This window comes from Miniopterus schreibersii (assembly GCF_964146895.1).
Source record: "Miniopterus schreibersii genome assembly, chromosome: 2".
In the NCBI taxonomy this organism is placed as follows: domain Eukaryota; kingdom Metazoa; phylum Chordata; class Mammalia; order Chiroptera; family Miniopteridae; genus Miniopterus; species Miniopterus schreibersii.
Window position 1 is genome coordinate 158,892,581 of NC_138102.1, and position 19,090 is coordinate 158,911,670.

The following is a 19,090-nucleotide window of genomic DNA, read 5'->3' on the forward strand; positions in this document are numbered from 1 at the left end:
AGAAGGTGGCCTGGGACAGACTTTACGGCTTGCGTGGGGCGGGGAGTTACTGTGGAGCGAGTGTATTTTAAACACGTTGTCTTCTTGAGAATAAACGATCTCTCTCTCTCGGAGCAAAAGTAGGGGAACTGTTTGTGCAGCCGTGGGAGCCAGAGTCCCACTTTTGGGGAGCCAGGGTAGGGGTCGCCCCGCGGGAGCGCGGCCGACGGTCCGCAGGGGTGGCCGAGTTGTCCGGGGGGCGGGGGCGAGGAGTCGGCTCGCGCCCGCGTCGCTCCCGCCCGAGACCTTCGCGCGCACCCCCATCTCCCTGCAGCCGGTTCTTCTGCCTGGAATGAGCCCTTCCTTACCCTGCTCTGCTCAGGGGGGAAATGGTGAAACCCCCAAATCTGCTTCCTTATGTGGTTAATATAAGGGCGCAAACAGAGCCCGGGGGACAAAAATGTGAGTGCGTTGCGTGTTTAGACGTCTAAAAACCCGACCCCGGTGAATCACTGAATGACACAGGGCAAGTTTCGGTGTCTAATGAAGTTTGGGGGACGCGTATTACTTGTGTTTGTAAAAGTCTGCCCCGCGCGCCCAAGCGTGCGGCTCCCGTGCGGAAAGCTGGGGCCGAGCGGGGGTGGGGAGGGTCTCCAGGCTCGGGCGCTGCGCTCGGGGCTGCTGCCCAGTTTCCTGCCTCGGACGCGCCGCGTCCGCCCGAGCCCCAGCCCAGAGCAGTCAGTGCAATTTAGAAACTCGATAGGAGGCAGCAGCTGGTCTCCCACCACCCTAAAAATAATCCACTCCGGCGCGCTGCGTGCTTCGGTAGGGGAGGAAAACTCTGCCTTCGGAGTAAGTGAGTCCGTGTCTTTTACATCAATATTATTAAAATTTTAACGAATAACTGTAAGCTGTCGATTTAGACCTAACATTTCGCAGCCAAAAGGCGCCCGCGCACGTTACAGCGCTTTGCGGGCGCCGCGGCTATTTCTAGGATTGAGGGAGCGGGCCCGCCGGAGAGGAGAGGGCGTGGGGATCAGGTTTCCAGCGTTTGTTGCAAAACTGCCGGCTCCTGCTTAAACCAACTGGAGATAGCGTAAGGAGTTAATACTAACTTTTCCCCCCCCCTCTTAGACATTTACCGTATTTTTCACAAAGTAGCTTTCTCTCTGCGTAATTGTTGTTACTCTTTGTTTTTTAGGAGTTCCAGGTCTGAAATTTACGCGTAAGACAGTGTAGGAAGCCGGTGTTTTGACGGTGGCGCAAGTGCACCAGTAGGGGTTGGAAGCAGCGTCGGGCGATTGCCCAAGGTATTTATTTGTTGCTTTATTTGTTCAGTTTGGGATTAAGAAAAAAATACCATTGGAGTGTCTGTCTAAGGAATCTTATCTGCTGAGCAGTTCCAGCATTTCCTTCGGTGCGCGCTAGGGCTTCAGTGGGTGCGTTCAGGTCAGGCACTGCATGAGAAGTCAGTGGGCATTTTTTCCGTAGGGATTTTCCCCACTCAGATCTGTCATTTATAGACGGATAGATAGATAAACAGACAGACATATTTTTGTGCGTATTTTCTGAACCATTGGCTGAATAATTTCAAGACGTTACTACATTTGTTTTCGTAGCTAGTTGATGTGATCCTCCTAAGTAAGTTCCTTAAAGTGTAAGGTTTCTTTCTCATAACATAATTTGGTTAATCTCTGAATAACTAAAGAGTGAGTTATTGTGTGTGTAAGAATGGAAGCTTTAATGTTGCTCTTAGTATGTTTCCCTTAGGTGTTTCCTGCATGTTAAATTCTCCGGGGTTGCTACTACTTTAGAACTAACACTTTCTGCTGGGTGAACAGGAAAGAGGAATAGTTTCCCCTTCCTTTATGCTTATCAACTAAATCCAAATTTTTTAACGCCCGAGGGGAGTTCTACATACAGTGCACTTTAAAGAATAAGAGTTCTGACAGTAGAATTCTTGCCATGAAATCATGTTTGGTCATCAAGAAGTATCTTCTTTTTGTTTTCTGCTCTGCAGACCATCCCTATCATCAAAATTTCAGCTCAGATGTTTGTCTTTAAAGTTCATTTAGTCAATTCTCTAACTCTATCAGCTGTCGTAAACAAACCCGTGAACATCTTTCCGTGGGTTTATGCTTGTGGGGAGGAAAATGTCATGTCTTCCTATCTGGCCTGTCTTCCCTCTCCCTCCTCTTGATGCTGGGCCCCTGTCAGGGCTTAGCTGAACTAGACAGATCTGGAAGGGGCGGGGCTCAAAGATGTCACAGGACAGAGTCTAGCCAGCAGGAGCAGCAATTTGTACCCTTCTCAAAGCCTTTCCAACTTAACCTGGGTTCTGGTGGGGAAACCTTGAATGACATTTGGAGATGTTAAGAATAAGTTAAAAGACCCTGATTGAATAAAAACTGTTTAGCTAAACACAATGATTTTCAATGTTATCTGCGCTAAGTTTATCCCTTCCCTCTCTTTGTCTGTGTTGGGTGGTAGCGTGGTCTGGCTGGTAGAATGTGCCACCTGTAGGCGGATGTTGGAGGGGGACGGTGGGGATCAAAGCGAGAAGATGGAAGTGGACGCAGAAGAAAAGGCAAAAGGAGAGATGGGGTGAGAGACAGTGAACAGGTTGGGAGCCGGGGGAATCTGCGGTTGGAGATTGTGGTAGAAGGAAGAAATCATTCTAAAGCTTTTGCTTTATCAATCTGGAACAGGCACCTTTATGTGATAATGTCATTGCATATTTGTCTTTTGGATCATAACCTTTACATTGTATCATGAACTGTTGGGGTTGATGTACCCTATATAGTCTAAAACCACATGGACTGTTTTTGTCATGTGCACTGTTGGATTCCTAGTGTCTAGCACATGATCAGCATCTATAAGTATTTTTACAGTTAATTAATGGCCCAGCATCCCAGACATCAGATACACGACTGAAAATACTCTTTGACTTTTTCAGGTTGTTGCACTTTCTTTCCACAGTCACACACATCTATCCAAAAGTTACTTAATTGGTTATTTTTAGGATTGATTTAATACTAAGCAGGCTATGCTTAGGGCTAATGAAGTGTAGGTTTTGCAAATTCAGATTATATTTTTAGCATTTGACTCAGGGATAATGATTAAATGTCAAGGTTTATAAATGTGGCCAATTGGAATATTATAATTTTGTATACAATTCTAAACCCAGCTAAAATAAATAAAACAGTTTATACATGCCCGTCAATTTAGAGTGGGCTTAAAGTTTTCTTTTATGATCTCTACTAAAAATTCCATTACTAGCTACTATTAATTTTCAGTTTTTGTTTTTTTCATCTTTACCAGAAATACATCTAGCATATAATTATAAAGGCATAACTTCCATTTTCCTGTTATTTTAAAAATCTTAAATTCTTTATAATTCCTTTATCCAGCTTAGAATCTTATAGTTGATAAAGATTGCCAATTATATAATCTTATTTTGAGGTTTTTTTAAGTATGACTCTTTTTTTTAAGACAAGAAAAGGTCTCAACTAGAGAGCACATCAATGATTTATCAAAAAAAAAAAAAGGGGGGGGGCTTACCAGAATGGATATGTGAGAGGAATTCCATATAAGCTTTAATAGACTGTAAACACATAGGCTTTCTAACTAGTTATTCTATTTATATAATGCTTTATAAAACTTTTGCTTGAAATTTGTTTTCTCCAATAGTGTACGTACTGTGGCCAGTCTTTTCTATGTAACACTTTTTTTTCAGGAAAAAATATTATTTGTGATTATTGCTAAAAAAAAAAAAAAAAAAAATCAGTGAAAGGGAAGAGAGGAAAAAGTACTATTTTAGTTATTCAAACCATTGCCAGACTTGAATAATCTAGCTCAGAATCCAGGGTTACATAAATGTGAAAAAGAAACAAAGTCCAGTTTGGTTAAAATCTTAAGCTGCTACTTATTTTAATAAGAATAGATAAGATATTTTCTTTAAAAATATTCATTGAGGTTAAAATATTAAGCTGCTACTTATTCTTAGTAAGAATAGATAAGATATTTTCTTTAAAAAATAGATTGGAGGCTGTGTGATACATCGGGACAAACAGTTTATAGGTAGACACGTGGGTGTGGATGCCAGCTACTCTACTGGTTGGTAAGTTACTGGACAAATCTGAACGTCAGTATCCCCATCTGTGAATTGTGAATAACTCCACTAACACTGCATGGTTTTTCTGAGGACTTAACCCTTTTTTAAGGCTATAATTTTATGAAGGAAAATTTAATAATAAGAGGCTCTTCCTCTTTTCTCTTCATTTTAGAGTAAACCATATAAGATGAGCCTTTCATTCTGTGGTAACAACATTTCTTCATATAACATCTACAATGGAGTTTTACAAAATCCCTGCTTTGTGGATGCCCTCAACCTGGTTCCTCATGTCTTCCTGTTGTTTATCACTTTTCCAATATTGTTTATTGGTAAGTAATCTGTTGTCCTATGTTACATCACCTAATGTTTATGAAAAAAATCTTATTAATGGATGAGGTTTGGTATAATGTTAACCAATTTCTCCAACGTGAAAACTGATACATAACTCTGTAAGGACAAGCAAGTATTGTGTGTTCCAATTATTTATTTTTTTGACATATAATATTCTGTAGGTAAAATAGAATTTACATGCCATCTTAGAAATGGACATCAAGTAGCAACAACAGTTTTTTTAAAAACAGGGAAAATAGAATTATATAAGATAGATCAAAAGCATTTGCTGAGCCTTGCTTTGTGCTGGGTAAAGAGCGTGGAAAATGAATAAAACACAGTGTTACCTAGAATATTCTAGTCCAGTGAAACAGATGTTCCAAGTTAAGAGAGATGATTACAATAGTCCCTCCTCATTCCTGGTTTTGCTTTCCTTGGTTTTGGTTACCTGTAGTCAGCTGCAGTCCGGAAATATTAAATGGAAAATTCCAGAAATAAACAGTTCATAAGTTTTAAAATTGATGTTGTTCTGAGTAGCATGATGAAATCTCATGCCTTCCCATTCTCTCCCACTGGGAACGTAAATCATCCTTTTGTCCAGTGTATCCACGATGTATATGCTACACAGCCATTAGTTACTTAGCAGCCCCCTGGGTTGTTGGGTTGACTATCACCGTATCACAGTGCTTGTCTTCAGGTAACCCTTATTTTACTTAATAATGGCCCTAAAGTGCAAGACTAGTAATGCTGACGGTTTGGATATGTCCTAAAGTGCTTCTTTTAAATGGTAAGCTGAGCATAGTACAATTAAATATTTTGAGAGAGAGAGAGGGCATTCACATAAATTTTATTACAGTGTATTGTTAAACTTGTCCTATTTTATTATTAGTCATTTTTGTTAATCTGATACTTTTCCTAATTTGTAAATTAAACTTTATCATAAGCATGTATGTATAGGAAAAAATATATTTATGGTTTAGTACTATCCGTGGTTTCATGCATCCACTGGGGGTCTTGAAATGTATCCATCGAGGATAAAGAAAGACAACTATATACTGCGTTGTGCTCAATTACACTGAACAAATTTAGGAACAAATTATAGGAACAAATTTTCCTGGGAATTAACCTGCTAGAACAACTAACTCTTCCTGAGGCTGGAAGGGAATTTCTGTTATACTATAGCATATCATGTCATACAAAGGCCAACATACATATTCTTGGCACATAGTTTTTCATGTTAAACTAATGTACAGACATTAAATATATTGTGACTACAGTGGCCATTTATGGAAACACTAGTTATTTCTGTAGTATTATTTATAGGACATTAAGAATGCCCTTTGGCCCAAAGTAGAACATCTACTTTTTAGAGTGGCAATTCTATAATTAATGATTCATTTTGACATCCAATTAACTTCTTATGAGCAGTTGGGAAAACCCTATTTGCATTTCTAGCATCAAACACAAAGGCTGGCAAAGGGGTATTTGAATCAATTGGAATTGGAGTGAACATTGTCAAAGGGAGATGGAAAAAATGCAAACTATTCAGCTCTCACATTGGCTACTTGAGTTAGTGAGAGTATATAAATAAATCTCAAAGAAGTATCAGGTATAAGGAAAATTATGCTACAAAAAAGACACAGGGTTTGCTGCAAGAGTTTATGGCATAAATTCTAGTAAAATACGTTAAATGTAACTAATCATTTAATAATGTTCATTTGGGAACAACTCAGACATGAATCACTTTTCAAATGCTTCAGGGATCCCTTTTGTTCATAAAGAAATTCCTCCCTGCAATATTTGAGGCACAAAGCACATTTATTCTTTTTGAAAATATTCTTTTTATTAAAATTATTGGTGTGACATTAGTTAATAAAATTATATAGGTTTCAAGTGTACATTTCTACGATACATGATCTGTATATTGCATTGTGTGCCCAGCACCCAAAGTCAAGTCATCTTCACTCCCCATGTATTTGACCCCTTCCCCTTTGCTACCCCTCTGGTAACCACCATACTGTTCTCTGTGCCTTTGAGTTTTGTTTGTTTTTCTTTTTTGTCCATTTGTTGCTTTCAGTTTTATATCCCACATATGAATGAAATCATAAGGTTCTTAACTTTTTCTGTTTGCCTTATTTCACGTAGCCTGATATTTTCAAGGTCCATCCATACTGTTGCAAATGGCAGTATTTCATCTTTTCTTATGGCTGAGTAGTAGTATATTGTATATATGTACCACATCTTCTTTATCCAGTCATCTATTGAAGGACACTTTGGTTGTTTCCAGTTTGCAAACATTTATTTGCAAAGACATATGCACCCCTATGTTCATTGCAGCATTATTCACGGTGGCCAAGACATTCATTCTTCTCTGTATTCAAAAAATGAGAAAAAAAGGGTCACAAAATGAGACAAAGTGGAGTGTTTTCCTAGCACACCACATATGAGTTGGCATTACTCTGTTGTTTGAGGGAAACCATCAAAATTTTACTAAAATGTAATCTTGAATTTTTTCTTCAATGATGCGGTAAAGGTGAACCGATACTGGTTTTGATCCTGCTTAAAGGTCAACAATGAACAAAACTGTAGCTTTCTTTGAGAAAATTCCACTACCACTGTTGAATAGTGCTGGCCCAGTTACAGGTTTCCATTTTTTCTCACATAATAGGCATATGATTAAGAATTAACTCAACTAATGAGTCCTATATTTCATTATCATATATGACTTTTTTTGTTACCATAGATAACTTTTTTTCAAACCATAGATAGTATGGTTTGAAAGATTTTAGACACCAAACTGCTTTTATTAATATTATCATGAATTTTTTCCTTTTAAATGAATCAAAGACCTGTGAGTAAGAGCTCTGATTAACATGAAATAATCATGCTGTCACTCAGAGTTGGTGTTATTCCTGAACAGTGCAACAAGTGTTAACGTGTTAACCTAGGCGATCTTGTAAAACTACATTGAAATTATTTTCTAACATAATGAAAATACATCAGGATTTCCACTGTTACTCTAGAAAGCACTAAGATCTCATGAACTTCCCAAAGCATGTAACAGTGTAAATTATTTCCATGATTATAATTGATCCTTTTGTTGATCTCTTTACTGTTTTCTTTTTTCAGGGTGGGGCAGTCAAAGCTCAAAAGTACAAATTCATCACAACACATGGCTTCACTTTCCTGGACATAACCTGAGATGGATTCTTACGTTTGCTCTCCTATTTGTGCATGTTTGTGAAATAGCAGAAGGCATAGTTTCAGATTCGTAAGTGACTCGACTTATTGTGATTACACTATGCCTATAAGTGAGTGTGCTGATATGGGTAGTAGCTAAGAGAATGCCAAGTCAGGCCTAACTTTTTGGTCAAAACTTAGGAACAAAAGCCGCCACCCAATATCCATGATGATCATGCATGTTGGCCATATTTTTATATTGCTACATAATTTCTTTGATAATACAAGTTCAGATCTCTGTGACTTATACTTATTGATATACTTTCTGTTTCTTTGTTCCTTCATCTATGTAGCCCTGGCAGAAAGTTCTGTCCTTTTAAACACTTTGATGTTTACCTTGTCTCTTAAAGTAGGTATAAATAGCAAGATTGTCTATATTGGTATATAACTCTAATAACTATATATGTACATATAAATATAAAACCACTTCTCAGGTATTTCAGTTTATTTTGTAAAGAAGCAAATATAGATGAGGCAGGCATTAAAGTAGTCCAAGAACCTGTGTGGATATAGCTACAGATTGAGGCACAGCACAAAAATATTTTAAAATCATATTTTGTTGCAAATCCCTGACTTTTGAAAGGATTTGTCATTCTTATAAAAGAAGTTTATATTAGGCAGTTAGAGTGTAGTGAATTCTATTTATAAACTTGAACATAATGTAGGGAAAATATTTTTATCACATAATAATAGAAAATAAACTCAGGTGATGGGAAAATTTTGATTATGAAATTATGCCAAATGGTACACCTTTCATTGAAGAATTGATATGAAAGGGCCTTTGAAATTTTTGAAAAAAAAGCTCCAAAAATCATTTCCCTCTTATCTAATAACAGCTTCCCTTGACATCTGTTTATGTTTTGCTGTTGTAATTAACAAGGAATGAAACTAAGCTTTTGACACGGAGCCAACTATTTTGTAATGTTCTATGAGAGTTCTTTGCATATATGTGCACATCGTGGTTTCTGATAAAAAGAAAAACCAGAGACTCTAAGATACGCCATATCTCCAAACATTAGAAGCTTAATTGGCTGTTATCTTAATGATAATTGTTTAAAACACTGTGGTGTATTTGTACTTTTATTAGCAGAGCCCAGTCTAGTGTTCATTTTTTATTCCCTTGATATATGTATAGGCTGACTCTACCTGTTTCTGTGTGTATGTATAAAGTGGAAGGTTGGTCAGTTCAATACTTCCTAAAAATCTGACATCATGTAGGCAAGGATGACTCCTCCTTTCCAGCCTCGTGGTTGATGTGTAGATTCAGTCAGAGACTTAGAATAGAGGCTGAACTAATAATGATGAAGACCCATGCTAATGGCAGAACTTTGTTTTATAGTGGTAGCGATACAAGAGACCCATGCTAAAAAAACAAGCAGAAGTAAACCTTTGTTCTTGCCCTACTCCCTCCCTTTCTTTAGCTATAGACTTCTTTCCCTTACCCTATTTATCCAAGCCTCTCAAAAGTCATCTTGCAGTTACTGTTGAACCCACACATTTAGTTTGCTTTCTCTTGCCTTGTCCTATCCTGGAAACTGCTTCTACAAGAATCCTAATGCACATTAACAACACCTTAATGGATACCTTTTCCTCCTGAGCATAGTTGTTACATTTGATGCTGTTCATCATTCATTCCTTCTTAATATTTTTTAAACAAAATCTTTGTGGACTGTTTTTTACTTAAAATGTTCAAAATGCTCATTATAATTAGCAAAACAATGCAAAGATCTTCCTAATTGAATAATTGATTTTCTTGTATAATAATACAGATATTAAAGCTATTAATTTTTCTTTTGAAATATCCTTATGGATAGGTATTTGTAATGTGTTCTCCTTTTTATTTCTATCTAAAAAATTTATGATACTCTCCTAGGTCTAGGAATCATTTTTAGTTTGCTCTTTAGTCTAATTTGATAGATTTATTATTAGGGCATATGATTTGTTAAATGAATTCTTTTTGGGATTTATTAATATTTTCCCAACAGTAAAATACTTGATTATTATATAAGTATTTAATGAGTGTTAGAAAATAATATATATCCTTGTAGGAGGTGAAATTTTATTGAGTTTACTGATTGGATTACTAAAGTCCTGTGCATTATTTTTATATTATTTAATTAAGTTATTTAAAATCCATTAAATTTTTAAAATGTGTGTTAAAATCTTCACTATTATTATGTTTTCATTTAGGTTTTTATCATTTTCTCTTTTTTGAAATTATTATTTTGTTCTCTGTGATGTACACTTTTAAAATTTTCTTCCTAACTTTCTGACTAGAGATTTTCTGCTATAATGGGATGTATGTGCTTCCGTAGAACATTGAGGTCAGCGACTCACACTCTAAAAATAATAGAGCTTAAGGGAAAGAGTAAGGTTGGGGCAACTGCTCACAACCTAGAAAACTTTGTAAGTAGAGCACTAACAGTATGACAGTAATCCTAATAAAAAACTTGAATGGTTAAAAGCCACTAACAGATAAATGCCGCAGTAAATATAAAACCTTACGTTAGCTGCTATCTTTAGTCATCCTTTATTATTGCTTCCTTTATCATTCTTTGTCTAACTTCTTGGACTGACTACCTAATTATAATTATTTCTTATTGAATATATTTATGGTTATAAACGTTCTTCGGGGTATAGTTTTGGCAACATTTTATAGGCTTTAATAGGTAGTATGCTCATTTTAAAATGTCCTAAATATTAAGTGATTTTTTAAAATTCTTTCTTTGGTTCAATAACTAAAGAGTATTATAAGGATTTCCTAATTTCTGTACTGATGAATTATTCCTTACTTTTTTCTGATTGACCACTTTGAACTATTTCTGGGAGGTGGTGGGTTGTTTCCAAGCCAGCTTTTATGCTGTCATATACTTTCACATTTTCATTACTGTGTCTATATTAATGATTCCAGATTTATCACTGATCATGTTCCAAATCTCTACATACACTTGCCTATTAGATGACTTCCTTTGCGTGTTTATTAGTCCACATATTCCTGTTGAAACTTGTTAACTTCCTCTCTCCAGTTTGCTCATCCTGTTAAACCACCATCCACCCAAGCACAGTGGGAATTATTCTCTACATCTCCATCATTACCACCCTTATACCCTAACACTATTAAAGTCCTGTCCATTTTAACAATTAACATTTTGCAAATGTATTATTTCCTCCATCTTTCTGCTGCCAAGGCTTAATTCAGGCTTTCAGCATCCCTCCCTGGCTAACTGCTTTCTTTCCTTCTGTGTCTCCCCTCAGCTCAAACCTGCACACTACCTATCAGCTCCATTATCCACATTCCTACCAAATTGATATGTCTGGAACTCAGATCTGACTGTACCACTTACCCGTTAAAGTATTTCAGCTTTCCACAAGATTAGATTCTAGCTCCTTACATGGCATACAAAGCCCTTTATCCTATCTCAGATTTTCTATTTAGGGAACCTTACACTACCATTTCATGCTTCTATGTATTTGCACATTCTGGTCCCTCTTCTACCACTTTCCTGACTCGTGGATTCCTTTTTCTATTTCAGTTCCCATTGTCAACCATCTCTTCTGAAATGACTTTCCCAAATGTGTCTCTTTCCCTCACTCTCAAACAAGTTACTTTCTTCTTTATGCTGTTTGTATACTAATATTTTTAAGTATTTGAGAAACTATAAATGCTTCATTGTGAGGCATTGTTAATGTAAATGGAGTTGAGGCTTGTCTACCATGCAAATCTGTCCTGTCATATTTCTGATCCACCTGAAGCTCTCTGTTGTCCTCAGAACAAAGCCTTGTCTCCTTGCAATCATAGTGAATTGCTTCTAGTACCCTTGAACAGATCTAACCCTCTGCCTGGAAGTCCTCTTCTCTTCTTCCTCTGGGTAGCGATTTCTCATTCTTAAAGCCTCAGTTTAGAAGCGCATTCTTTCACAAAGCTTCCTGTCCTAGACCCTAGCCCTTTATGTGGGCACAGTCCCTTCACCTGTGTTATAATTACTATATACTATTACTATCCTCAACAAACTCTAAATTTTGTCACCACAGACAGTGTATCTTGTCTTGTTCACTGTTGCATCCCAGAATCCAATACAGTATCTGGATCAGCAAACATGTATGTATTCAATGGATTAATGAAAATGGACAAATCACTGAAAAGCTCGGGGAAGCTATCAAAAAATAAATATACTTTTCACATACATTAGAGTTTATTTTCAGTTGATAGTTTTTACTTGCTAGAAGGTGTTAAATTCTTTCAGCGGGTCTGCCCTTCAGTATAAGAGCAGTTATATATTTGCTTTCGTTGTAGCCCTTTAGGTCTTTTGTTTAGCTGTGTTTACTCAGCCCTCCATGTAACAGAATTATGTCCCCCAATATAATCTTTCTTTATATGTTCTTTTGGCAACCACTGCTGCAATTCTGTACTTTAAATATCTTATTGCCAAGAGAGAGTTTTAATGAGAAAGAAACAAAATGAGAGACGATCTGGAATCAACAGCTGTAGACACTGACACTGTCCCTCTCTCTGTAGACGGAAGGACTCGCGGCATCTCCACTTCTTCATGCCGGCCGTGATGGGATTCGTTGCCACTACAACATCAATAGTGTATTATCATAACATTGAAACATCAAATTTTCCTAAATTACTTTTAGGTAAGTATGATCCAGTGTCTCTCCCCTTGCCCCGCAAAGAACTCTTTGCCTTCCCTTTTTCTCATAGTAGATGCTATCAGCATGGGTTGGGATTGGGAAAAATTAAACATGGGAAAACTACAATGTTTCATTCTTCTGTCTCCCAATAAATATGGAGAGGAAGATAAACTGAGCTGCTCTAGGCTGTGAAAACATCATTTCCCCACGACATCTGTTCTTCACCAAATGCCCCTCCTGATGTGTTGGTGTGTGGCAGGAGGAAGTGGAGGGGATGCGCTGGCCTTCTGGCTTGCAGAACCAGAGCTCTTGAGAGGAGCTATTGCACTGTATGGCCCCATGAACCAGTTATCTAATCTAGTTCCATGGGTTTCTGCCTTTGCCTTGGAGTCCTGAGGCATTTTCTGAAGGTTCAAGCCTTTCATTGATACTATGGGAGTGTCATGCTCCTTCTAGAATTGCTGCCAGGGCTTCAGGGGGGCTCCACGTGGCAGAGTATCCTTCATAGCATGCTGCAAACTGTGCTGTCCTGAGAGGCACTGCCCCAAAGCACAGCCCCTCGCATCTGCATCGCGCCTAACATCATCTTGTTAGCCTCTCTTTCCTCCCTGTCCTGTAGAAATCAGAGACTGTCTAAAATGTCCCTTATTTTTTCCTTAGGCTGAAATAATTTAACTCATCCCAATTAGTTATATTCAATACTCTGACCCATCCTAGCATTCCTTGGTGCACAATTTCATAAACAGAGCTGAGAGGAAGGTATGGAACATGGATCATGGATGGGCTTCAGGGACCTGTGAATCTCCTAAAATTGTAGACAGAGTTGTGTGTGTTTGGATGTGAATGAATGCTTATAATTTTCTAAAGTTCATAAATTTCATTTTATTGGTATATGATGAACATAACTTTCTTCTTATTTTAGGAAAGAAATATTTGGACCTAGAAAAATCACACTCCTTTTAAGATCACAAAACTAGTACTTTTGTCCCAATATTGTATTATGACCATTACCAAACATACAGAGAGTTGAATGAATTATTGAATACTCACATATCTACTACTCAGAAACTTCAATTTATATTTTACCCTATTTTATCAAATATCTACATCTTTCTATCCCTCTTCATTGATCAATCCATCTTATTTTTGATGCATGTAAAAGTTGCAGATATTAATATGCATCACCCCCTGATTATTTCAGCATGCATATCATTAACTAGAGTTAAACACTTGTTTGTGGATATGTTTTTATTTCTCTTAAATATATACCTAGAGTGGAATTGATGGGTCATAGGGTAGTTAGTTAAATGTTTATATTTGTAAGAAATCGCAAGATCTTTTCCCAAAGTGTTTTTTTTACAGTTGCACTAACAATGTGTGAGAGCCCCAGTGTTCACATGCTCTCCACCATGATTATCTTAATTTTATAATTTAGACATGCTGGTGGGTATGTACTGATAACACACTGTGGGCTTAATTTGCATTTCCCTAAGAAGTGACGTTGAGCACTTTTCAATGAATTTATTGGCCATTTGCTATTTTTGTGAAATGGCTATTCATATCGTTTGCTGCCTTTTGTTGGGTTGTATTTTTACTATTGAGTTGTAGGAGGACTTTGTATATACTAGATCCTAGTATGTCATCAGGTACATGTTTAGAGAATATTTTCCTCCTAGCCTGTGGCATGAATACTCATTTATTTAACAAGGTACTGCGATCAGAGGACTTCAATTTTGAGGTAGTATAATTCATCATTTTTCATGTATAGTCTGTGTCTTAAGAAATCTTTGCCTTCTCAACATATGTCTCCCTCATATTCTCCTGTTTTCTTTTAGAAGTTTTATAGTATCAGTTTTTATTTTGAGAGCTATGATTCATTTTAAGTTAAATGTGCCATGGTTGGTGTCAAGGTTCTTTTTTCCCCGATGGATGTTCACGTGTTTGAGCGCCATTTTTTGAATAGACTTTCCATTTCTTATTGGACTGTTTTAGGACCTGTGTAAAAAATGAACTCAAATAACTGTTTGAGTATGATCTATTTCTCGGCTCTGTATTTTTTATTCCTTTGAACTATTCACAGATTTTTATGCCATTACCATTTTGTCTTGATTACTGTAGCTTTGGAAGTCTTGAAGTCATATATTATAATCACACAACTTGTTTTCTTTGTTCTTCTCCCAAGACTGCTTTGGATATGCTCATTCCTTTGCATTGCCCTATAGTTTAGAATCAGGTTGTCAGTTTCTACTACCAAAAAAAAAATAAAATAAAATCTGGTAGGATTATGGTAAGGATTGCCCTGAATGTATAGAACAACTTGGAGAGAATTGACATCTTAAAAATATTGAGTTTTGCAATCCATTATTTGTTTATTGAGGTGTTCTTTCATTTGCTTTAGCACGGTTTTATAGTTTTCAATGTAGAAGACTTCCATATCTTGTTAAATTTAATAACAATTTTGGTTCACTATTGCTATTATAAATGGAATTGTATTTTAAATTTTATTTCCAATTGTTTCTGCCGTTGTGTAAAATACAGTTGATTTTGTATAAAGTATATTGACCTTGATTCTTGTCACCTTGGAAATTTGCTGTTACTTCTAATTATTACTTTGTTGGTTTCTCTGGATTTTCTATATAAACAAACATACCATCTGAAAATAGAGACAGCTATACTTGTTTCTTTTCAAACTTTAATTTATGCTTTCTTTTTCTTGCCATATTGCATTAGGTGGGACCTTCAGTAAAATGTAGAATAGACATAGTGAGAGTGAAATCCTTGTCTAGTTCCAGATGTTAGGGAAAACATAGTCCTTCGTAATTAATTATGAAGTTAATTATAGGCTTTTAATATAAGAAATTTATCAAGTGAGTAAGTTTTCTTATATTCTAAGTTTTCTCAGAGGGTTTTTAAAATCATAGATAGATGTTGAATTTTATTAAATATTTTTTTCTGCATTTGTTGGGACACAGATCTCTGTTAATGTGCTTCTGTTGATGTCCCCTGATTGCTTTTTCAAGTGATAACATAGCCATGCATTTCTGGGCTAAGGCACACGTGATATATTATCCATGTATTGCTAGAATTTATTTGTTAAAGTTTTTTATAGCTATATTTTGAGAGATATTGGCCTGCTTTTTTGCAATATCTTTGTCCGATTTTTATATGCTGGGACATACAAATGAATTGAAAAATGTTCTCTATTTTCTGAAAGATATGAATGAGATTAATTTTATTTCTTAAATGTTTGATAGAATTCACCAGTGAAGTCATCTGAGTCTGTAGTTTCAACTAAGGGAGAATTTTAAAATTAAAATGTATTTCTTTATTAGATAGAGTCTCTTCAGAGTGTCAATTTTTTCTTATTTCAATTTTGGTAAGTTATAGTTTCCAATAAATTTTTTTGTAGTTTTCAAGAAAATTTTTTAAAATCCAAGTTTTTTATTTATTGTCATACAGTTGTTTAAGATATTCCCTGATTATCTTTTTTAAGTGTGTAGTATAAGAAGGGATAACTCTTCTTTCATTCCTAATATTGATAATTTGTGCTTCTCTTTTCTTGATCAGCCTAGCAAGGCCCTTATCAATTTTCTTGATCTTCTAAAAAAATTAACCTTGTTGGCTTTTGTTTTTCATTCTCTCAATTATTTGTTTTTTATTTCTTTGCTTTCTATTCTTATCTCAGTTGTTTCCATCCTTTTATTTATTTTGTTCATTCTTCTTTTTTTCCTAGCTTTTAAGATGGAAACTTAGATTATTGATTTTAGACTTGTCTTTTTCTCCCCTAAAATAAATAAATGCCTAAAGCTATAATATTTTCTCTAAGTATTGCTTTAGCTGCTATCCTTACATTTTTAATATGTAGTATTTTCATTATAATTTAGTTTAAATATTTTCTAACTTTCCTTATGATTTATTCTTTAGCATGTTGTTCATTAGACATGTACTGTTTAAATTCCAACTATTTGTAGATTTCTAGATATCAGTGTGGATGGGACTTGTGACTTACTTCTAGCTAATAAGTTTTGGCAAAGATGAAGATGCCAACTCTGTTGAGACTGCAGCCCTATCCACATCTGTATTACAGCCTGAATCCATAGAAACTCTTGATCCATGGAAACTGTGAGATAATAAATGTACAGAATGTTGTTTTAAGCTGCTAAATCTATCACAATTTGCTAAGAAGCAATAGAAAATCAGTACATTTACTCTTCTTGATTTTTTAAATTTAATTTTATTGTTATGAGAGAACATACTTTATATGATTTCTGTATTTTAAATTTATTGCTCCTTTTTTTCAGTACCATGCACACTTAACAAGAATATGTAGTCTGAAGATTTTGGTGTGCATTTTATAATATAATATTAAATATCAATCTTATAAACACCAAATAGTTCAAGGTAGTTGATGGTGTTCAGATCTTCTAAGTCTTTGTTAGGCTTATGTGAATTTTAATTGTGTATTTCTGAAAATTTGACACCTTTATCATTATTAAGAGTTTCTAAAATGTCTAATAGTACTGTTTGTCTTGAAGTCTACCTCACCTGAAACTAATATAAGCAACCCCAGGTTTCTAATGCTTACTGTTTTCTTTGTATATATTTTTCTATCCACTTATATTCAATCTACTGTTTCTTTATATTTAAAGTGAATCTCTTTATGTAGCATATAGTAATTTGGTCTGTTTTTATTTTTTTCTGAATCCATTTTGACAATCTCCGTATTTTAAGCTAAAAAAGGGTATATGATGAGCTTATGTGACAATTCAGTTCCTTATCACTAAGGAAGTTGTGATCACCCATAAACATTCTGGCTTTTGATAAGTGATGTCCAAACTGGATTATCTCACATGTTTTTATATTTCTTTTTCTCATCCCTTATTCATTTGTATTGACCTTTACTCAAACTTCCAAGAAAACTGAGCCAGTGACAACAGATTTCTAGGACCATCTCTGCTTCCATCTCATATTTGCTGCAAAATTCTGGCTGTGGTTGTGAGATGGTGTAGATCCCTGCCTTCTGACATGACCGCTTGCAGCCTGGGTTTGCTCTGTAGGATTATTGTTCTCTGTGCTCTGTGGTTGCATGTGGTGTTTTAAACCATTTTGAGTGAGAAGGGTCACTACTTTGAATGCTGATTTGTAAAGCAGAAAACCTATGACGTAGCTACATGGATTCCATAATAATTCCAGGGTAACCCTGTTAGACATATCCCTGGAAGTAGCAACACTTACCTATTGTTGAGGTTGCAAAAAATAACAACTTGTGAATTCTTCATATAATCAAGGCTTCTTAAAAAACAAGACCAGAAAATAAAAGTCAGTTTTAAAGTCTACAGAATTACACATACATTCTGAAGTGGGTGGGTTATCCTTACCTATATGTCTCCTTATGTCCGTACATCTATCACATATAATCAGAGTGGAAGCACTAACATTTTAAAGTCACTGCCATACCTTCAACTCAAGACTCCCAAACTACAGTAAAGCAAACATGTTTTCTTCACAAATAAAATTATCTGAAAGTAGAATATTCAAAATTGTTTTTGTTATTAAAAAGCATTATATTTATATTGAAATTTCAGTGAAGTTTTAAAAAATATCAGCAAAGGATTGAATCTTTTTCTTTTTCTTTTTTCAGCCCTATTCCTGTATTGGGTAATGGCCTTTATTACAAAAACTATAAAATTGGTCAAGTACTGGCAGTCTGGTTGGGGAATATCCAATCTGCGTTTCTGCATCACAGGCATAATGGTCATCTTGAATGGACTCCTGATGGCTGTGGAGATCAATGTCATTCGGGTCAGAGTATGTATCTAATGGATTTTTTGTTTAGTTCCTGGAATTCAGGATTCTAATATTAAAGATCACAGTTAGCTAGAAATCATTAATATTTAAGAGAATGAAATGTATGTCATCTATGTGTATAAATATAAAATTGAATTAATCATTAAGTTTCAGACCATTAATATTCCAGAAATCTCAATTTGACCCTGGAATCCATTCATTCAAAAATATTGATTGAATGCCTGTTATATGCTAAACACTATGATTAGTTCATATTATAGATGAAATTGTTTTCATCAGAAGTTTTGCCATCAATAATTGATCCAAAGCAAGCCTGGATTAATCAAACTATTGTATTATGAGAAATTTCAAACTGAAAAGAAGGTTCTCTAATGCAGCTTGTTCATTTCACAGATGTAAAAACTTCTGTAGAGATAACTCTTGCTATATATCCAAGTAACACAGTCAATACTCATCTCTGATCTGTGATTACAAATCTTTTGTACTTTCTACCACATAATGCTTCATTATATTGTGTGACATATTAGCGGCTGGTATTTCTTTTCTTTTTTTTTTTAATATATCTTTATTGATTTCAGAGAGAGGAAAGGAGAGGGAGAGAGAGAGAAACATCAATGATGAGAGAGTCATTGATCGGCTGCCTCCTGCACGCCCCCACCTGGGGATCGAGCCCGCAACCCGGGCATGTGCCCTGACCGGGAATCGAACCCCGATCGCCTGGATCCTAGGTCGACGCTCAACCGCTGAGCCACGCCCGGCTGGGCAGCGCCTGGTATTTCAATATTCATTTTCTACCGGAGCACTTTAAATTTGCACTGAATGGCAAGATGCATGCTGCAATGAATAGTGGAGAACAGTCAGAAAACATTAGTCAGACCACAAATTAACAGAACGGCTTACAATGGTGTTGATAACACATTTTTAAAAATCTAAATGTAAAAATCTTTATTTAGTTGACTTTATCACAGGATAGCATGAATGATT

At 35.8% G+C, this 19,090-nt stretch overlaps 1 protein-coding gene across 3 annotated transcripts in view; it reads left to right on the forward strand.

Moving 5' to 3' along the window:
- Positions 1–497: 497 nt before the first annotated feature.
- The window catches only part of ABCC9 (ATP binding cassette subfamily C member 9), a 104,105-nt gene continuing 85,512 nt past the window's right edge, over positions 498–19,090 (forward strand). Inside the window, exons 1-7 of one of the 3 annotated variants that reach the window (XM_081125431.1) lie at positions 716–835; positions 1,181–1,289; positions 4,020–4,099; positions 4,266–4,422; positions 7,553–7,694; positions 12,180–12,301; positions 17,940–18,106. In XM_081125431.1, coding sequence (XP_080981557.1) covers positions 4,281–4,422; positions 7,553–7,694; positions 12,180–12,301; positions 17,940–18,106 — 573 coding nt within the window. In that variant the 5' untranslated portion in view covers positions 716–835; positions 1,181–1,289; positions 4,020–4,099; positions 4,266–4,280. Of the gene's footprint in view, positions 836–1,180; positions 1,290–4,019; positions 4,100–4,265; positions 4,423–7,552; positions 7,695–12,179; positions 12,302–17,939; positions 18,107–19,090 lie in introns of all 3 variants that reach the window. The other 2 variants (XM_081125430.1, XR_013997981.1) reach the window with 2 other exon arrangements.